This window comes from Pelodiscus sinensis, chromosome 4 (genome assembly GCF_049634645.1).
Source record: "Pelodiscus sinensis isolate JC-2024 chromosome 4, ASM4963464v1, whole genome shotgun sequence".
Classification (NCBI taxonomy): domain Eukaryota; kingdom Metazoa; phylum Chordata; order Testudines; family Trionychidae; genus Pelodiscus; species Pelodiscus sinensis.
The window spans coordinates 122,363,355-122,376,888 of NC_134714.1; the positions used below are offsets into that span (position 1 = coordinate 122,363,355).

The following is a 13,534-nucleotide window of genomic DNA, read 5'->3' on the forward strand; positions in this document are numbered from 1 at the left end:
AATGATGATAAAGTGTGTTGCTAGTCAGATACAATGTCAACAATTACACAGCCATCAACTTTTGAGAGTTTAACAGATTCCTAAAGCACATAATTAAAATAATACAGAATGAAATTAATGTTAAGGTAGTGTAGATAGAGCTTCCATTGTTCTTTGCTTCCTATCACCTCTATGACATAATTTAAATGGAGCTGATGCTGTCTGTCTATATCTCTCTTGCTTTCAGAGAACCCTTTGTAAATGATTGTCCTTCAAACAAAAAAGAAATTTTACATTCTAAGCAATTTTGTTTGATGCCCTTGATTTTTTGGGGGGGAAGAGTGGGGAGGAAAGAGGGGAGTGACAAAATTAATTACTAGCTGGGAGGGAGTTTTGAGGAAATGCTGAACATGCTCTCTGAGCTATACTAGGTGTTAATTGTTGGAGTGTAGCTTCCCTTTGGTGGTACTTGCCAGGTGCAAATTGCATTGGAGATTAATTTGCTGTGGTGTTTCTGTTTGGTTTTTTGGTTTTTGTTTTTTTGGGTTTTTTTGGATTGCACTGATTAAAGGATGTTACCGTCTTTGAAGCAGAAGCTCCTTAGAAAATTTGGGTTCTTAGCTTACAACTTTCTTTAGTTTGTTTTGCTGAATTTTGCTAATTGGTATTTTGTATATATATTTATATTTTCCCTTTCTGGTAAAGCTTTTCTTGGTTAAGAAAAGAATAGCTTTGATTTTTTTAAATTTTATGTTTCATAACTTGCTATCGAGATGAAAACTAGATACATAAAAATAATTCCTTGCCTTACCTTTAAATACATCTGAAATTATTAAAACCAAATTATAAAAATGTTGTAGGTTGGTTGGTTTGATTGCAAATCCTTCTCTCTTTCAATTAACTCAGTTGGGGCTATGAATAAAACTAAGCCTGTTTAAGTATATAATAACAGTCTTTAGATCTGAATCATCTTGTCTTTAAATCATCTAGTTCATTCCCCTCCTAATGTAAAATTGTTCCCTATCCAACATTCTTCATTGTTCTGTTCAGGCAATTTTTGATTAATTCCAGTGATGGGTACTCTATGATTTCTTCTTGGAAACTTTACATAATCTTAATTATTTTTCATCCAGACAGTTTCCCTAAACCAGTTTTCACTCAGCTTCATTCTATTTCTTCTAGGTTTTCCTCCTTGAATATTTTCCTTCCTGATTGTTTCAGATCTATGTAGATTTTCAAATCATCTCTGTAATGAAAATTACATGTTTTCCCAGTTCTTATCTTAATGGGTCTTCTTTTTTGTTGTTCTTGTTATCCTGTAGCCTTTCACTGTGATGAGCACTCCAAACCAAAGCCAAAATCCAGAGAAGCAGCCACATGACTTGAGTATTGATATTTACAGCCATACCTTGTACTGGACTTGTGAAGCCACAAATTCAATCAGTGTTCACAGACTTAATGGGGAGCCAATTGGAACAGTGCTAAAAGGAGATCACGATAAGCCAAGAGCCATAGTAGTCAATGCAGAGAGAGGGTGAGTTCCCGCCCCCCCCCCCCCCCATGCTTTGTGATTGAGTGAATAGTCAAGCAGGGGTGGGAAACCTTTTTTTGGGCCAAGGGTGGGGATCATTGACCCACAGAAAAATCAGCCAGGAGCCACACACAAGTGAGAATTAAAACAAAATAAAACAGAAAAGCCCTCACTGACCTGGCCCCCAATTGAGAAGCAGAAAAAAAGGACATTCACCGCACTATCTTCAAGCACTGCCCCAAAGCCTAGGGGGAACAGGGCTAGTAGATTTTATAGGGGCCCTCCTTAGGCTCTGAAGTGGGGCCAAAACTAAGGGGTTGAGTGCATGGAGGGGGCTGCTGGGGAATGGGATCTGAGGGGTCTGGCCAGGAGGTAGGGTGCAGGAGTGCACTGAGGGAGGGTCTGGGCAGGAGAGAGGGTGCAGGGAGCTGGTTGGGAGTGTGTTCAGAAACAATTCAGTTGTCTGTCAAGTTAAAGCATCACAATGACAGCGAGTAGAATCAGATCAAAGCAGATGTATTCCTGTTTGTTTTGAACCTATATATTTTAAGACTAGCCTGAAGAACCATTTACAAATATATCTGTAAAACTCTGGACATAAAGTTAAAACAGGAAGATGTGCTGGAGAGATTTTCCACAAGCAGCTGAAATAAAAGGCATTGTTTTGCTGCATAGCAGTTTTGATTATATCCAGAATACCGCATCTCTGTTGCAGGGTATTATTAGCTTTGGGCTTGACATAGGTGAAAAATGAGCTCTTTTACCATTCTCTATGTTAAATGCCCAACTTCCTGACTGCTATTAAAATGGCTTAAGCTGTCAAATTCTGACCGCTGTTGAGTGATGCTGTTCCCTATACATATGGATACAGCAATTCTGAGAGAATCTGTGGTACTTTGTCAGGGTGTTGACTTACAGTTCAGCTGGGGTACATATGATTGTGTACCGTGCCTAATATCTGTAACCCAGGTGAGTGGGGGTAGTGGGGATTAGGGTTAGTAAGGTTTATTGGGACCCATTCACAAGGACTATTTCATAGTCATAGCAGGAAATGTTTAGTTTGTGCTTTTGCAATTAAAATTGGAATTTGGTTTTCCAGGATGATTCCTGAAATATTTTATTCGCTAGCCTCCACCTTTCTTGCCGTGCTTCCCAACCATTTTAAAGGAAATCCAACCTTTGGATTAGGATTAGGGAACGGTGAATTATGGTGTCTGCCAGGAGAAATTAATTCAGTAGTGACTCCAGCCCTGTGCTCTGAATTGCTCAGAATAGTGCAGTTTCTAGCAGTGTTCCTCTTCCACTGGGAGTATCGATCTTGTTAATCTCATTGGGACTGGTTTCATGAAGAGAGGGAAGGAGAGCCTTATAGAGAAGCCACGATTTTGTGTGGGCATTACTGAGAGCTCAGCAAACTTTAAAAAAAAATGGTATAACCGAGATTAAACCGCTACCCCCAAAACATCTTGGTTTAAGAGGCTGGTGTCTTTATTTGTTATCAGGTACATGTACTTCACCAACATGCAAGAGCGAGCCCCAAAGATAGAGCGTGCAGCTCTGGATGGCACGGAGCGAGAAGTGCTCTTTAGTACCGGGCTGATCCGACCTGTTGCGCTGGTCATTGACAACAAGTTGGGGAAACTCTTCTGGGTGGACGCAGATCTCAAACGCATCGAAAGCTGTGATTTGTCGGGTACGTGGTAGCAATGCACGCTGAGCCTTGGGTATTTATCGTGTCTCTTGTCCTTCTCTGACAGTTCCCAAAGACGTCTTCTAACTCTAACTGTGCCTAATGTGTGCAGGCATCTGCAAAAATGGTCAGTAACGGGCTCCCTTCTTTGCAGCACAAACATGGGCAGGGCCTGTTGTGTAAACCTCTTAAAGGACAATAGCACCATACCTAAGTGTTCTGTTTTTTCAGTCACTGGCTTTTAAATGCCAAAGGCTGGTCAGTAGGAGTTCAGACAATGGCAGGTAACTGTAGTAGAGTATTTTATAGAGGCATTCCCAAGACTGACAGGCCCAAAATCCTAATGCACTTTTGGTTTGTTATATTTCTTTCTGTGTAGTCATTTAGTTCATGTGTGCCCACCTCCACCCCCATCCACCCCAAAAACTTGAATCTTTCTGCACTGGGTGACCAATTAACTTGTCTAGAGCAGTGTTTCCCAATTTTATTTGGCTGAGGAACCCTTTTCAGCTTTTCAAAATTTCAAGGAACCTCTAGGTTTGTCGAGCAAAAAAAAAAGGGGGGGGGGAGGAGAAAGGGACCCACCAATTCATGAAATTCACATTCCTTCCCCAAGACCACCCCCCCATCTCCCTTCTGTGAGGCCTCATCCGCTCTGTTCCCCTCCTCTCCATCACTTGCTATACCCAGCCCTTATACCTGTCTCAACCTAGTGAGAGTGAGGTGTGGGGTGGGAATGAGGGATTTGGGTGTGGGAAGGGGTGAGAAGTACAAGCTCTGGGAGGGAATTTGGATGCAGGAGAAGGGGCTGTTGACTCAGGGAGGGGGCTCTAGGCTGGGGAGTGTTGGGTTCAAGTGGAAGCTTGGGGTGCTGAGCAAGCCAGAGCTTGTGGATGTGAGGGTGCAGGAATTTGGGCTGGATATGTGAGGGACTCAGGGCAAGGAGGCTGTGAGTGTGATGGGCTCAGGACACAGATTTGTGATGTGTGGATGGTGGAGGAACGTTGTGGCAGAAGACTGAGGATGTGGGGATGCAGGAGTGTGGGGATGTAAGAGGCTCAGGACAAGGGGTTCCAGTGTATGATAGGCTCAGATTTGGGGTCAGGTGGTGCAGGAGTGTTATGATGTTGCAGTGAAATGGGGGTTTGGTCCCAATTGGGGGCTTGTTGGCCTGGCTTCATTTTTAAATAAAATATTATGTCAAACTCAAAAGATTTTAGCATTGTCTTTATATATGAGAGGGGTGAGGAACCTGTTTTGAGTCAAAGGTCACTGACCCACAGAACAGTCAGTTGGGGCCACACAAGTGAGATGCAAAAAAACAAAAAAAGCTCCTCCAAAAACCCCCAAGACTTACTAATGTGGTCCCAAATGTGCTGGTGGAGGTAGGGGACAGAGTGCTAGTGGGTGCTGGGGCTGGGGAGAGGGTGCTGCTGGGTGGAAGGATGCTGGCTCAGGTGGCAGGGTGCTGGGGCAAGGTGCTGGGACAGGCAGGTGGCAGGGTGCTGGGGTCAGGGACATGGTCCTGCTGGGCACTATGATGACTGGCAGGGTGCTGGGACAAGGAACAGTGTGCTGCTGGGTGCTAGCGTGGATGGCAGGGTGCTGGGGCTGGGGCTGGGGCCAGGGCCAGGGCGGTGCTGAGTCCTGGGGTGTGAGGCAAGGTGCTGGGGCCAGGGCGGTGCTAGGGTGGATGGCAGGGCTGCCAAGGAGCGGGATAGGGATGGGGATGGGGTGCAGGATCTGGGAGGGAGCTGGGGGACGGAAGGGGACAAGGTCTGGGTAGGGTGCAGACCAGATAGGTAGGGTGCAGAAGCAGGCTGGATGTAGGGTGTCTGGCTACGAGAGAGGGTGCGAGGAGGGGACTTGGGTAGGAGTTGGACCCCCCGATCTGGCACCCTCTAGACCTGACTGGTCCCAGATGAGGAATTTTTGGACCAGGGGAGGTCATTTCAGGGCTCCTGGTGTCCCCCCTTCTTCCCCACTAGGCTTCTTTGCACCTCTATCCCCTGCAACCGAACTAAGTTGCCCACCCCTGCTGGTTCCCTGCACTTCCCCCAAAACCATCCCTCACAATCCAAGGGAGTGCAGCACCAGTTCCCTGCAGCCCCTCACAGCCCAGCTGAGCTGCCTGTCTGTTCTGTATGCCCTCCCCCATCCACCTCAGCCCAGCTGAGCCCTGCACTGGTTCCCTGCATGCCTCCCCCACAGAACAGCTGAGACCCATTTCCCTGCACCTCCTCCAAGCCCCACAAAACTGCTGAGCCAAGAGCCGATTCCCTATCCCTCCCTCCCCTTGAGTCTAGCCCCGGTTCCCGGCACCTCCCTCCGCCTGCAGTCAAACCGAGCTCTGAGCTCCACACACACACACACCCCACCCCACAGCCCAGCCCCCCAGACCTCCCCACTCTGCAACCCAGCTGAGCTCAATTTCTCTGCACCTTCCCCCAAACCATGTAGACATGCTGAGCCAGTGCTGATTCCCTGCCCCTGCCTTCCTCCCTCCCCTTGGCTGTGTCTACACTGGCACGATCTTGCGCCAAAGCGGCCGCTCTTGCGCAAAAATTTGCTGCCTGTCTACACTGGCCGTGTGTTCTTGCGCAAGTACACTAACGTTCTCATGTATGAAATCAGGGCTTCTTCCACAAGAACTACGATGCTCCCACTCAGGAATAAGCCCTTTTGAGCAACTATTCTTGCGCAAGAGGCCAGTGTAGACAGGCAACATGAATTTCTTGAGCAAGAAAGCCCTATGGCTAAAATGGCCATCGGCATTTTCTTGGGCAAGAGAGTGTCCACACTGCCATGGATGCTCTTGTGCAAAAGCACAGCTCGCACATGGAAGAGTGGATGTGTTCTTGCACAAGAAACAATGAGTGTAGACATAGCCTAAGAGTTTCCTCACATGAGCAAAATGAATTTTGTGTTGTGCACCAGTATTGAGTTCATGTGGATTGTTTGGATGTGCCACCCAAGTTATTAATAAATATTTTTAAACCTCTACCTTTTCCCTCTGCTGCCCCCTGACTCCTCACCCTCCTCTGCTGTCCTGACTCCTGCTCTTCTCACTGTCCTCAGCCCTCCTGCAACCTGCCCCCCTCCACCAGCCCTTCTCTCCTCCCTGTGCCCACTTCTCCAGTAGCCCCACTCTGATCATGTGAGCTACCCCTCCTCATCCCCTCTTCTAACACCTCCCTCTACAAACCTGCCCTGCGTCTCTCCTCTGATGGTGGTCCCTCCACTGGGCAGCTGTCTGCCCAGAATCCCCTGGCACCTGCACCTTCTCTTACCCCTGCACCCTCCTGGTGCCTCCCCCTTCCCTCACTTCCCCTGCCCCCTTTGCTCCATTTTTCCCTGATGCCCACTCCCTCACCACCCTCTGCCCCCATTCCCCTCATGCCCCTGTGCCCTCTCACATGACTTGCTCCGTCCCAGCCTTCCTCATGCCCACTCCTTCTTTCAAGCCTTCTCCCAGCACCTCCCCTCACCCCTCTAGCCCCCAATGCCCTTACCCTCTCCCCTCCCAGCATCACCCTGTGTCCCCCTTCCACTGACACCTCTCCTCCTGCCCTTTTCCTCATTGTCTGCGCTTGGCCCCCTGCTATTTGTCTCTCCTCCACCTCTGTCCCTTTGGTGCCTTCCCCTTTCTTCCCCCTCCCCCTCCGCACAAGCACCTTCCTCTCCCAGCCCTTCCCCTTTCCGTCTGCACAAGCCCCTTCCCTTCCCCCCTCCCTCTCCCGTACTTTCTGCCTTCCACTTTGTGGGGCTGGAGTCTGTGCTCTGTCTCCAGACTCCGAACCCGCAACTTAGCCATGCGGTGCAACACAGCGCCCAGCAAGTTTAAAATCCCAGGCTGTGACGTTCTGTCATGTCTGGGCGTCTCTCCACCCACTGGTTTGAGCTTGTGGCGCAGGGCAGCAGCAGCCAGTGAGGGGGAGCTCAGGGAAGGTAGCGCACAGCAGGGACGGGTCCGGGGACGGGGGAGAGACGCTCTGGGGCCGGGCTGGGAGAACGCGCGCGCCGGGGAGGGGGGGTCGGGACCCGCTCCAGCTCCAAATATTGCGGGAGCATGGGCACCACAAGCCCACTGTGACCGCCTCGGGGGTGCGATCATCCCCTCCCGCCCGGGAGGGGGGTTCAGCGAACACCGTCGACGGCCCTCGGTCTGTTGGTCCCGGAGTTTAGTCAGTATTGGCATCTTTGGGCGCGATCACCCCGCTCGGCCGAGTCCGGGGGATCTGTGACCCAGGGGTCACCTGTCCCCTTTTGCGGGGCTTCTCCCCACGGTCTCCGTTGGAGGTTCCCCCTCGCCGGCGTTGGAGCAACTTTCACCCCTGACGATGGCAGGGAGGGAGGAGGGGGACCCGGGCCCACCCTCTCCACCGGGTCCCAGCCCGGGGCCCTAAGCACAGGGGTCCGCTTGCTCCCTGTGCGGTGGATGTGGGATGCCTTCCCGAAACGCGCCCACACACGGGCGCCGAAAGGGCCCTGCCCCGGGCTGCTTCCTCCCCCCTACGAACCCCGTTGCCCTGCCCGTGGGGTCCCCGTGGCCTACCTGTTCGGCCACTCGGCGCGGGAGGAGTCCGTTCTCCATCATAGGGTCCGGGTCTGGCAGCAGACCGCGGCTGCGGGTATCTTCAAACTCCCGGCTCCGGGAGTCCCCGTCGAGGGCTCCGGGCGTCCTGGAGGTGGCACTGCCCCCTCCCGAGGCCCCCCCCCTTCAGGAGCCAGCCTCCACGACCGTCCCCCCCCTTCCTTGCTGGCAGGCCCTTTTTGAATGGCCCGCTGGAGGTGACGTGCTCCCGCCGCACCCTGCCCCGCCCTCGGCAGACATGCGCCACCTGACGGGCTGGCCGCGGCTCGGCTTTGCAGCCGCGGAGGGAGTCTCTCCCTGTCCCCCTTCAGGCTCCTCAGTGCGGGCCGCTCTCGGCCTGTCACACGCACACAACTCGCGGCCCATGCCTCTGCTGGCCGGCTCTCTCTCTCTCTTTTTCAGAGGGGGCAGGAGAGTAGTGCTGCGTAGAGAGGGAGTGGGTAGGCCAGTAGTGAAAGGAGAGAGGGTCATGTGGCAGAACACACAGTCAGTGGGATCCAAGTAGGGACTGACTATTACTCTTGTTTGTACAGAGACTAGCACAGTTGAGTTCCATGCTTGACTGGTCTTCGACCGTAGTGTAATTAAGTGGGGTGGGGGAGAGAGAGAAGGACGTGTCAGAGGTGCGCCAAAGAAGCATGAAAAAAATCAGCTGGAGATAAGTCTGCAGGGGAATGCACCCCGGAGGAGGACAGTGAATGAATTTGAGTTGGGATTGCCTCTTGAGAGAAAGCTAAAAAGCACTGCCATCTACACCCATTAAAGGGGGAAGAGGGACCCACTCAACTGATGATACTTTCTTATATTTGTAGCAAGTATATTTATATACTTGTTTTTTATATATACAACATATACATCCAGAATATCCAGACTTAGAATGTGTGCTGTGTTGAGTTGAAACTAGTTGACAGATGGGTTGTCTTTTTGGATTGTAAGCTTCCTAAGGGAGGGACTGGCTCTTCATAAGTTCAGCGTCTAGCTGGACCGAGAGGTAATTCTCTAATACAAATAATAAATTATAATTTTGACTTTCAATTTTAGGTTTTAAGTGATGAACAACAATAAAACACTCCGATAAACCAAAAAAAAGTGTTTATTGGATAAATAGTGGAAAAACATGGTAAATGGTTAATCAGTTTGTGTTGATTTCCCCTTTCCTAGTACAGTTTGTTTATGTATAAGTGATGTCTCTCCTCCCTGATTTGTATCTAAGAGCTTGTCTGCATTGGCCCTCCATGTAGACTATGGGGAGATGACTTCAAAAGTGTACCAACGTTTTGTGGATTATTTGATCCATGTAAACCCTGCTGGTATGTGCTTAAGGTTCCCTCGTGTGCTTTGATGTTGCGTTGTTTGAACCAGTACTATGTGCATACTCAGTGAAAGAGCTCCAAATGCCCCCAATTTTCAACATCTACCTAGAACTAAAAAATGGATAAAAATAATACAGGCAGTCCCCGACTTACGTGGATCCGACTTACGTCGGATCCCTAGATACGAACGGGGTGAGGCAACTCCCGCACATGCGCAGCAGCATTCCCGGGGCTCGCTCACCTGGGTCCTAGGATCCTCCTCCTCCTCGGGCCGGCTCCGACTGGGGTCCCACAGAGCTGCCGAGCAGAGGAAAAGTGCCCCCCCACGCCCGCTGCCCCCCCCGCCCCCCTGCCAGCAACAGGCTGCCCCCTCCCCTGAGCAACAGGCTGCCGAACAGACAAAAGCAGCCTCTCTGCCCCTCCTCCCCTCTATACATGCCGGGCTCCCGGCGCAGCAGCGTCCCCGGGGCTCGCTCACCTTGGTCCTAGAATCCACCTCCTCCTCCTCTTCGGCCGGCTCCAACTGGCCTCTGCCTGCAGCAGCTGGCCACAGGGACAGGGATCCCGCAGAGCTGCCGGGCAGAGGAAAAGTGCCTCCCCACGCCCGCTGCCCCCCCTTCCCCCCGCGGCCTCGCATCCTGCACGCCTCCCCCCCTGCCAGCAACAGGCTGCCGAACAGCAGACAAAAGCAGCCTCTCTGCCCCTCCTCCCCCTATACATGCTGGGCTCCCTGGGCAAACAAAGACTCGACCAAAACAAACAAAGTGCTGGCCTCATTGTGTTAGCAAAAAAAGGACCCTCCTCCTAGAACCCTGGGTGGTGTGTGGAAATAAAGCTATTAGCTCAAAGCATGGTGCAGAGCTGTTTGGTATTTGATGAGTTACTCCTTTAGTCCTGAGTTTGTCACAGGGACAGAAATAGATGTGAAATCTTCTGAACAGGGGAACAGACAGCAAAACAAACATTAGAGGGGAGTTAACCTTTCCCTATGCTATCCAAAACTAAAAAAAATATGTTTGGCTAGAGTTTCCCCTACAATATGTACCAGTTCCGACTTACATACAAATTCAACTTAACAAACCTACAGTCCCTATCTTGTACGTAACCCGGGGACTGCCTGTACCCAGAAAATGAAATCAAGAAACCCTGAAAAACAGAAGCCCTAATTATAATGCATTATTGGTTCCTCAGGGAAGAGACCTGTTAATTTCTTTTCTTTTCTTTTTTTTGTTTGCTAAGTGATATGTATATAAGAAGTGACATAGGACTCAGGTAGTAATAGGTGAATGATGACCAGTATGCTAAATAGTCATAGTTTTGGCAGAGGATAGCACATTGCGGCTTCCGTTGTAGCTGGACTGTGTTGCCCTGAAGTACTTCATCCAAGCACTGCAGATGTAGCACCTTAAATTATGTAGCTCATGTTACAAGAAGAACTAAAACTTCCTCTGGTTAGTCCTGAGTCCGTACTTACAACATATATTTATTTGATGAACATTAAGGGGAAGCGGCTAGAAAATAAGACGCTAAAGAGAAGATGAAAGGGGAAAACTGTAGGCATAAAAGAAAATCTGTAATGTAGCCAGAGAAGTATGGGTCTGTTTGAGCAAACTGAGCTCACTGTAATTCAACCCACTGAGCTATTGATCTTTGAAAAGTTCACAGCACATTTTGGTGTTTAAAAATGCTTCGTATTTTCATATCGCAAACCAAGAAGAAAATCAGCAGCCAAAATGGCCCCGGCTTGAACATGAACATAGAAATAAATTGTGCATTGGGCAAAACACATTAAAATGCATTAAAATAAACACAAACCAAAGGATTTTCATGTAAACTGAGGTGATCATGTAAATCAGATCAAAAGGAGGCATTGTCTGTTTTAATTTAACTGTGCAGTGCTAGGCATGCTTTCTCTCTTGCAGAACTAAGGAGAGGACATGTTTTTTTTAAAAACTTTCAGCAAATCCAGATATTTTACGGCACCATATTGGAAGTGGCAGAACAGCCACTAAGCTGGCCAATGTTTAACTTTCAGGGAAGGTGTTATATGGACTCCTCTGTAGGACTTTCATTTCGTAACCAAGGGTTTTCCCCAGTGATGGGCAATCTAGGCTAATGGGTTGACCGTATGAGTGGCCCTTCTTCATTTTAGTGGGCCTCAAAATTGTCGTAACCAAGATGCTCTGCCAAGCTAGGGTAGTTTTGCTGACTGCTTTTGTGCACCTAGAATTTCCGAGATTTGCCAACTGAATCTTGGCTGGATGCAGAAGGAGCACACCGCTCTCGCAGTCAATGTCATGTGCAAATGGCATGCATCTCACTTCACATGCCTTTGCTTTACATGTGTGTCCTTTTGGTAATAGTGGTAGGGGAAAAAAACCTGCATGGTCAGAAACCAATGGAATCTGGCAACCCTGTGCATGGGCATAGGGAAACAAAATGTCTCGTGTGCCATACATAGAACCCTGATGGGCTGCATGTGGCGTGTGGGCTGCTCTAGGTTGCCCACCACTGACTTAATCATATACCCTGCCTCCTCCCTGCCTTCCCTCACCCTTCCAGTTTTGAGTTATGGAAGCTTTTTGGAATCTCATAAGACTTGCAAACAACTTCACGCTGCTGCCAGGTGAATAATAGAACATGTTTATCATAGAATACTAGGATTGGAAGGGACCTCGAGAGGTCATCGAGTCCAGTCCCCAAAATTTATTTTAGTTTATTATTTTTAAATAGCCCAAAGAGTTGACATTTTTTATTTGAGATCAGAAAAAATACTTGGTGTGAATGAAAACATCAGTAGGGGAATTATTTGTCCTTCAAGCTTTTCATGGTTTTTTTTTTTCATTTGCATTCTAATTTCCACTTTCAAAAGATGACACATTTATGTCATACTGAAAAATCAAAGTGTTTAATTACTAAGGAAATTAGATACTTCATTTATTTGTAACATGTTTTTCATTATCATTTTTATTACTTAACCAGAAGGAGGATACCATTGAGAAACTATTCTTTATTTACTCATTCATTATTTTTCTATACTACAGTACACAGGAGCCCATCCAGTGCTCTCAGCACCCTCAGGTGCTCTTTTAAAAATCATTGATGAAAATCTAGAGCTGTAAATTACCCATGATCAAATAACCCAGTGACAATATAGCTGTAACACATAATGAATAAGGATTGTGCTGTGGTTAGGGGCAATAGCCTGGGACTTGAAAGACCCAAGTTCAGTTCCCTGTTTGGTCATGGACTTCCAGTTTAACCTGGGCAGGCCCCTTTGTGTCTCTTCTATAAAACAAGGTCCATAATACTTCCCTATATCACAGGGGTATTTGTGAGCTTCAGTGCATTAAGATTATGAGATCCTCAGATACCACAGGAATGGGGGACAAAGTCCCATATATAACCTCATTAGTCAGCCTCCATGCACTATCCCCAGTGCAGTTCCATCCTACGCAGGAAGTGAAAACATTGTTCTTCTGGTGTTCCTGCAAGTGACCAAACTCTCTCAGACCTGGGTACAGGAAAGACTTCCAAAAGGCTGTACAGCTCCAAGCAGAGAACACCCTCCCGGCACCTGCCCAGAAGCTTCACTTAAGGTGCCTCTGCAATAAGTCACTGGGAGAAAGGCAGCCTCTTCTTGCTTTGTGAAAGGGGGAGAGGCAGTTGATGATGCACCGTTTCAGGACAGGAAATATCAACTTTGCTTTTAAAATTTAAAAGCATTTGGCCAATGTTGAATGTTTTTAAATATAAAGTTGTTAATGGAATAAAAAGGTTCCTTCGGTTTATTACTGTTTCTGTCAAGAAGTTGGTCTGTCTGGGTTTTTATAATCTAGCCCATCACCTTGCTGTCTGAGTGCAACTGAACGCCACTTGGCTCACTCAGAGCCAGTTCTGCAAGCAGTTCTGAGAGGCACTGAGAACTCCAGTCCCATGGATTGTGCTGTGAATTAAGGATGCTCCGCATCTTGAAGGATCAGGGTCCCAGCACTTAGTCCATCAGCCTGCAGCTCCAGCATCATCTTCCATCCATGTTTAATTGTTTTTGCATTTCTTAGTCACTCCGTTCTGTATGGTTTGGGGGGAGAGCCTTAGAAGGAAGGATCAGCACTTAAAGCCTGAGCCAATCTATAGTGAAGTCAATGAAGAAGCAATTCGCATTGAGGTCCTCATCTCTCTGTGGACCACCTACTGTCAGTCTATGGTCTATGGTTTCAGAATTGGTTTTACAGTGTGCTTTCAATTCTCTGCTCATCACTATGACCTGTACTCCAGGTACTACAATATTACAGGAAGTCTCCTTCTCTACCCCTTCCCCTCCCCCGACTCGATTTTCAGTGGCTGAAGGACTTCCGTGCATTTCTTCCATATACCTTTGTAGCACGAGTTATTTCCCACTAGAGAGGATTAGTATAGCCTAAATG

At 48.4% G+C, this 13,534-nt stretch overlaps 1 protein-coding gene across 2 annotated transcripts in view; it reads left to right on the forward strand.

The window, feature by feature from the left end:
* Positions 1-13,534, forward strand: part of LRP5 (LDL receptor related protein 5) — a 227,527-nt gene that overhangs the window by 186,593 nt on the left and 27,400 nt on the right. For both annotated transcript variants that reach the window (XM_075928318.1, XM_075928319.1), the window contains exons 14-15: positions 1,302-1,513; positions 3,013-3,203. In XM_075928318.1, coding sequence (XP_075784433.1) covers positions 1,302-1,513; positions 3,013-3,203 — 403 coding nt within the window. The remainder of the gene's footprint in view (positions 1-1,301; positions 1,514-3,012; positions 3,204-13,534) is intronic.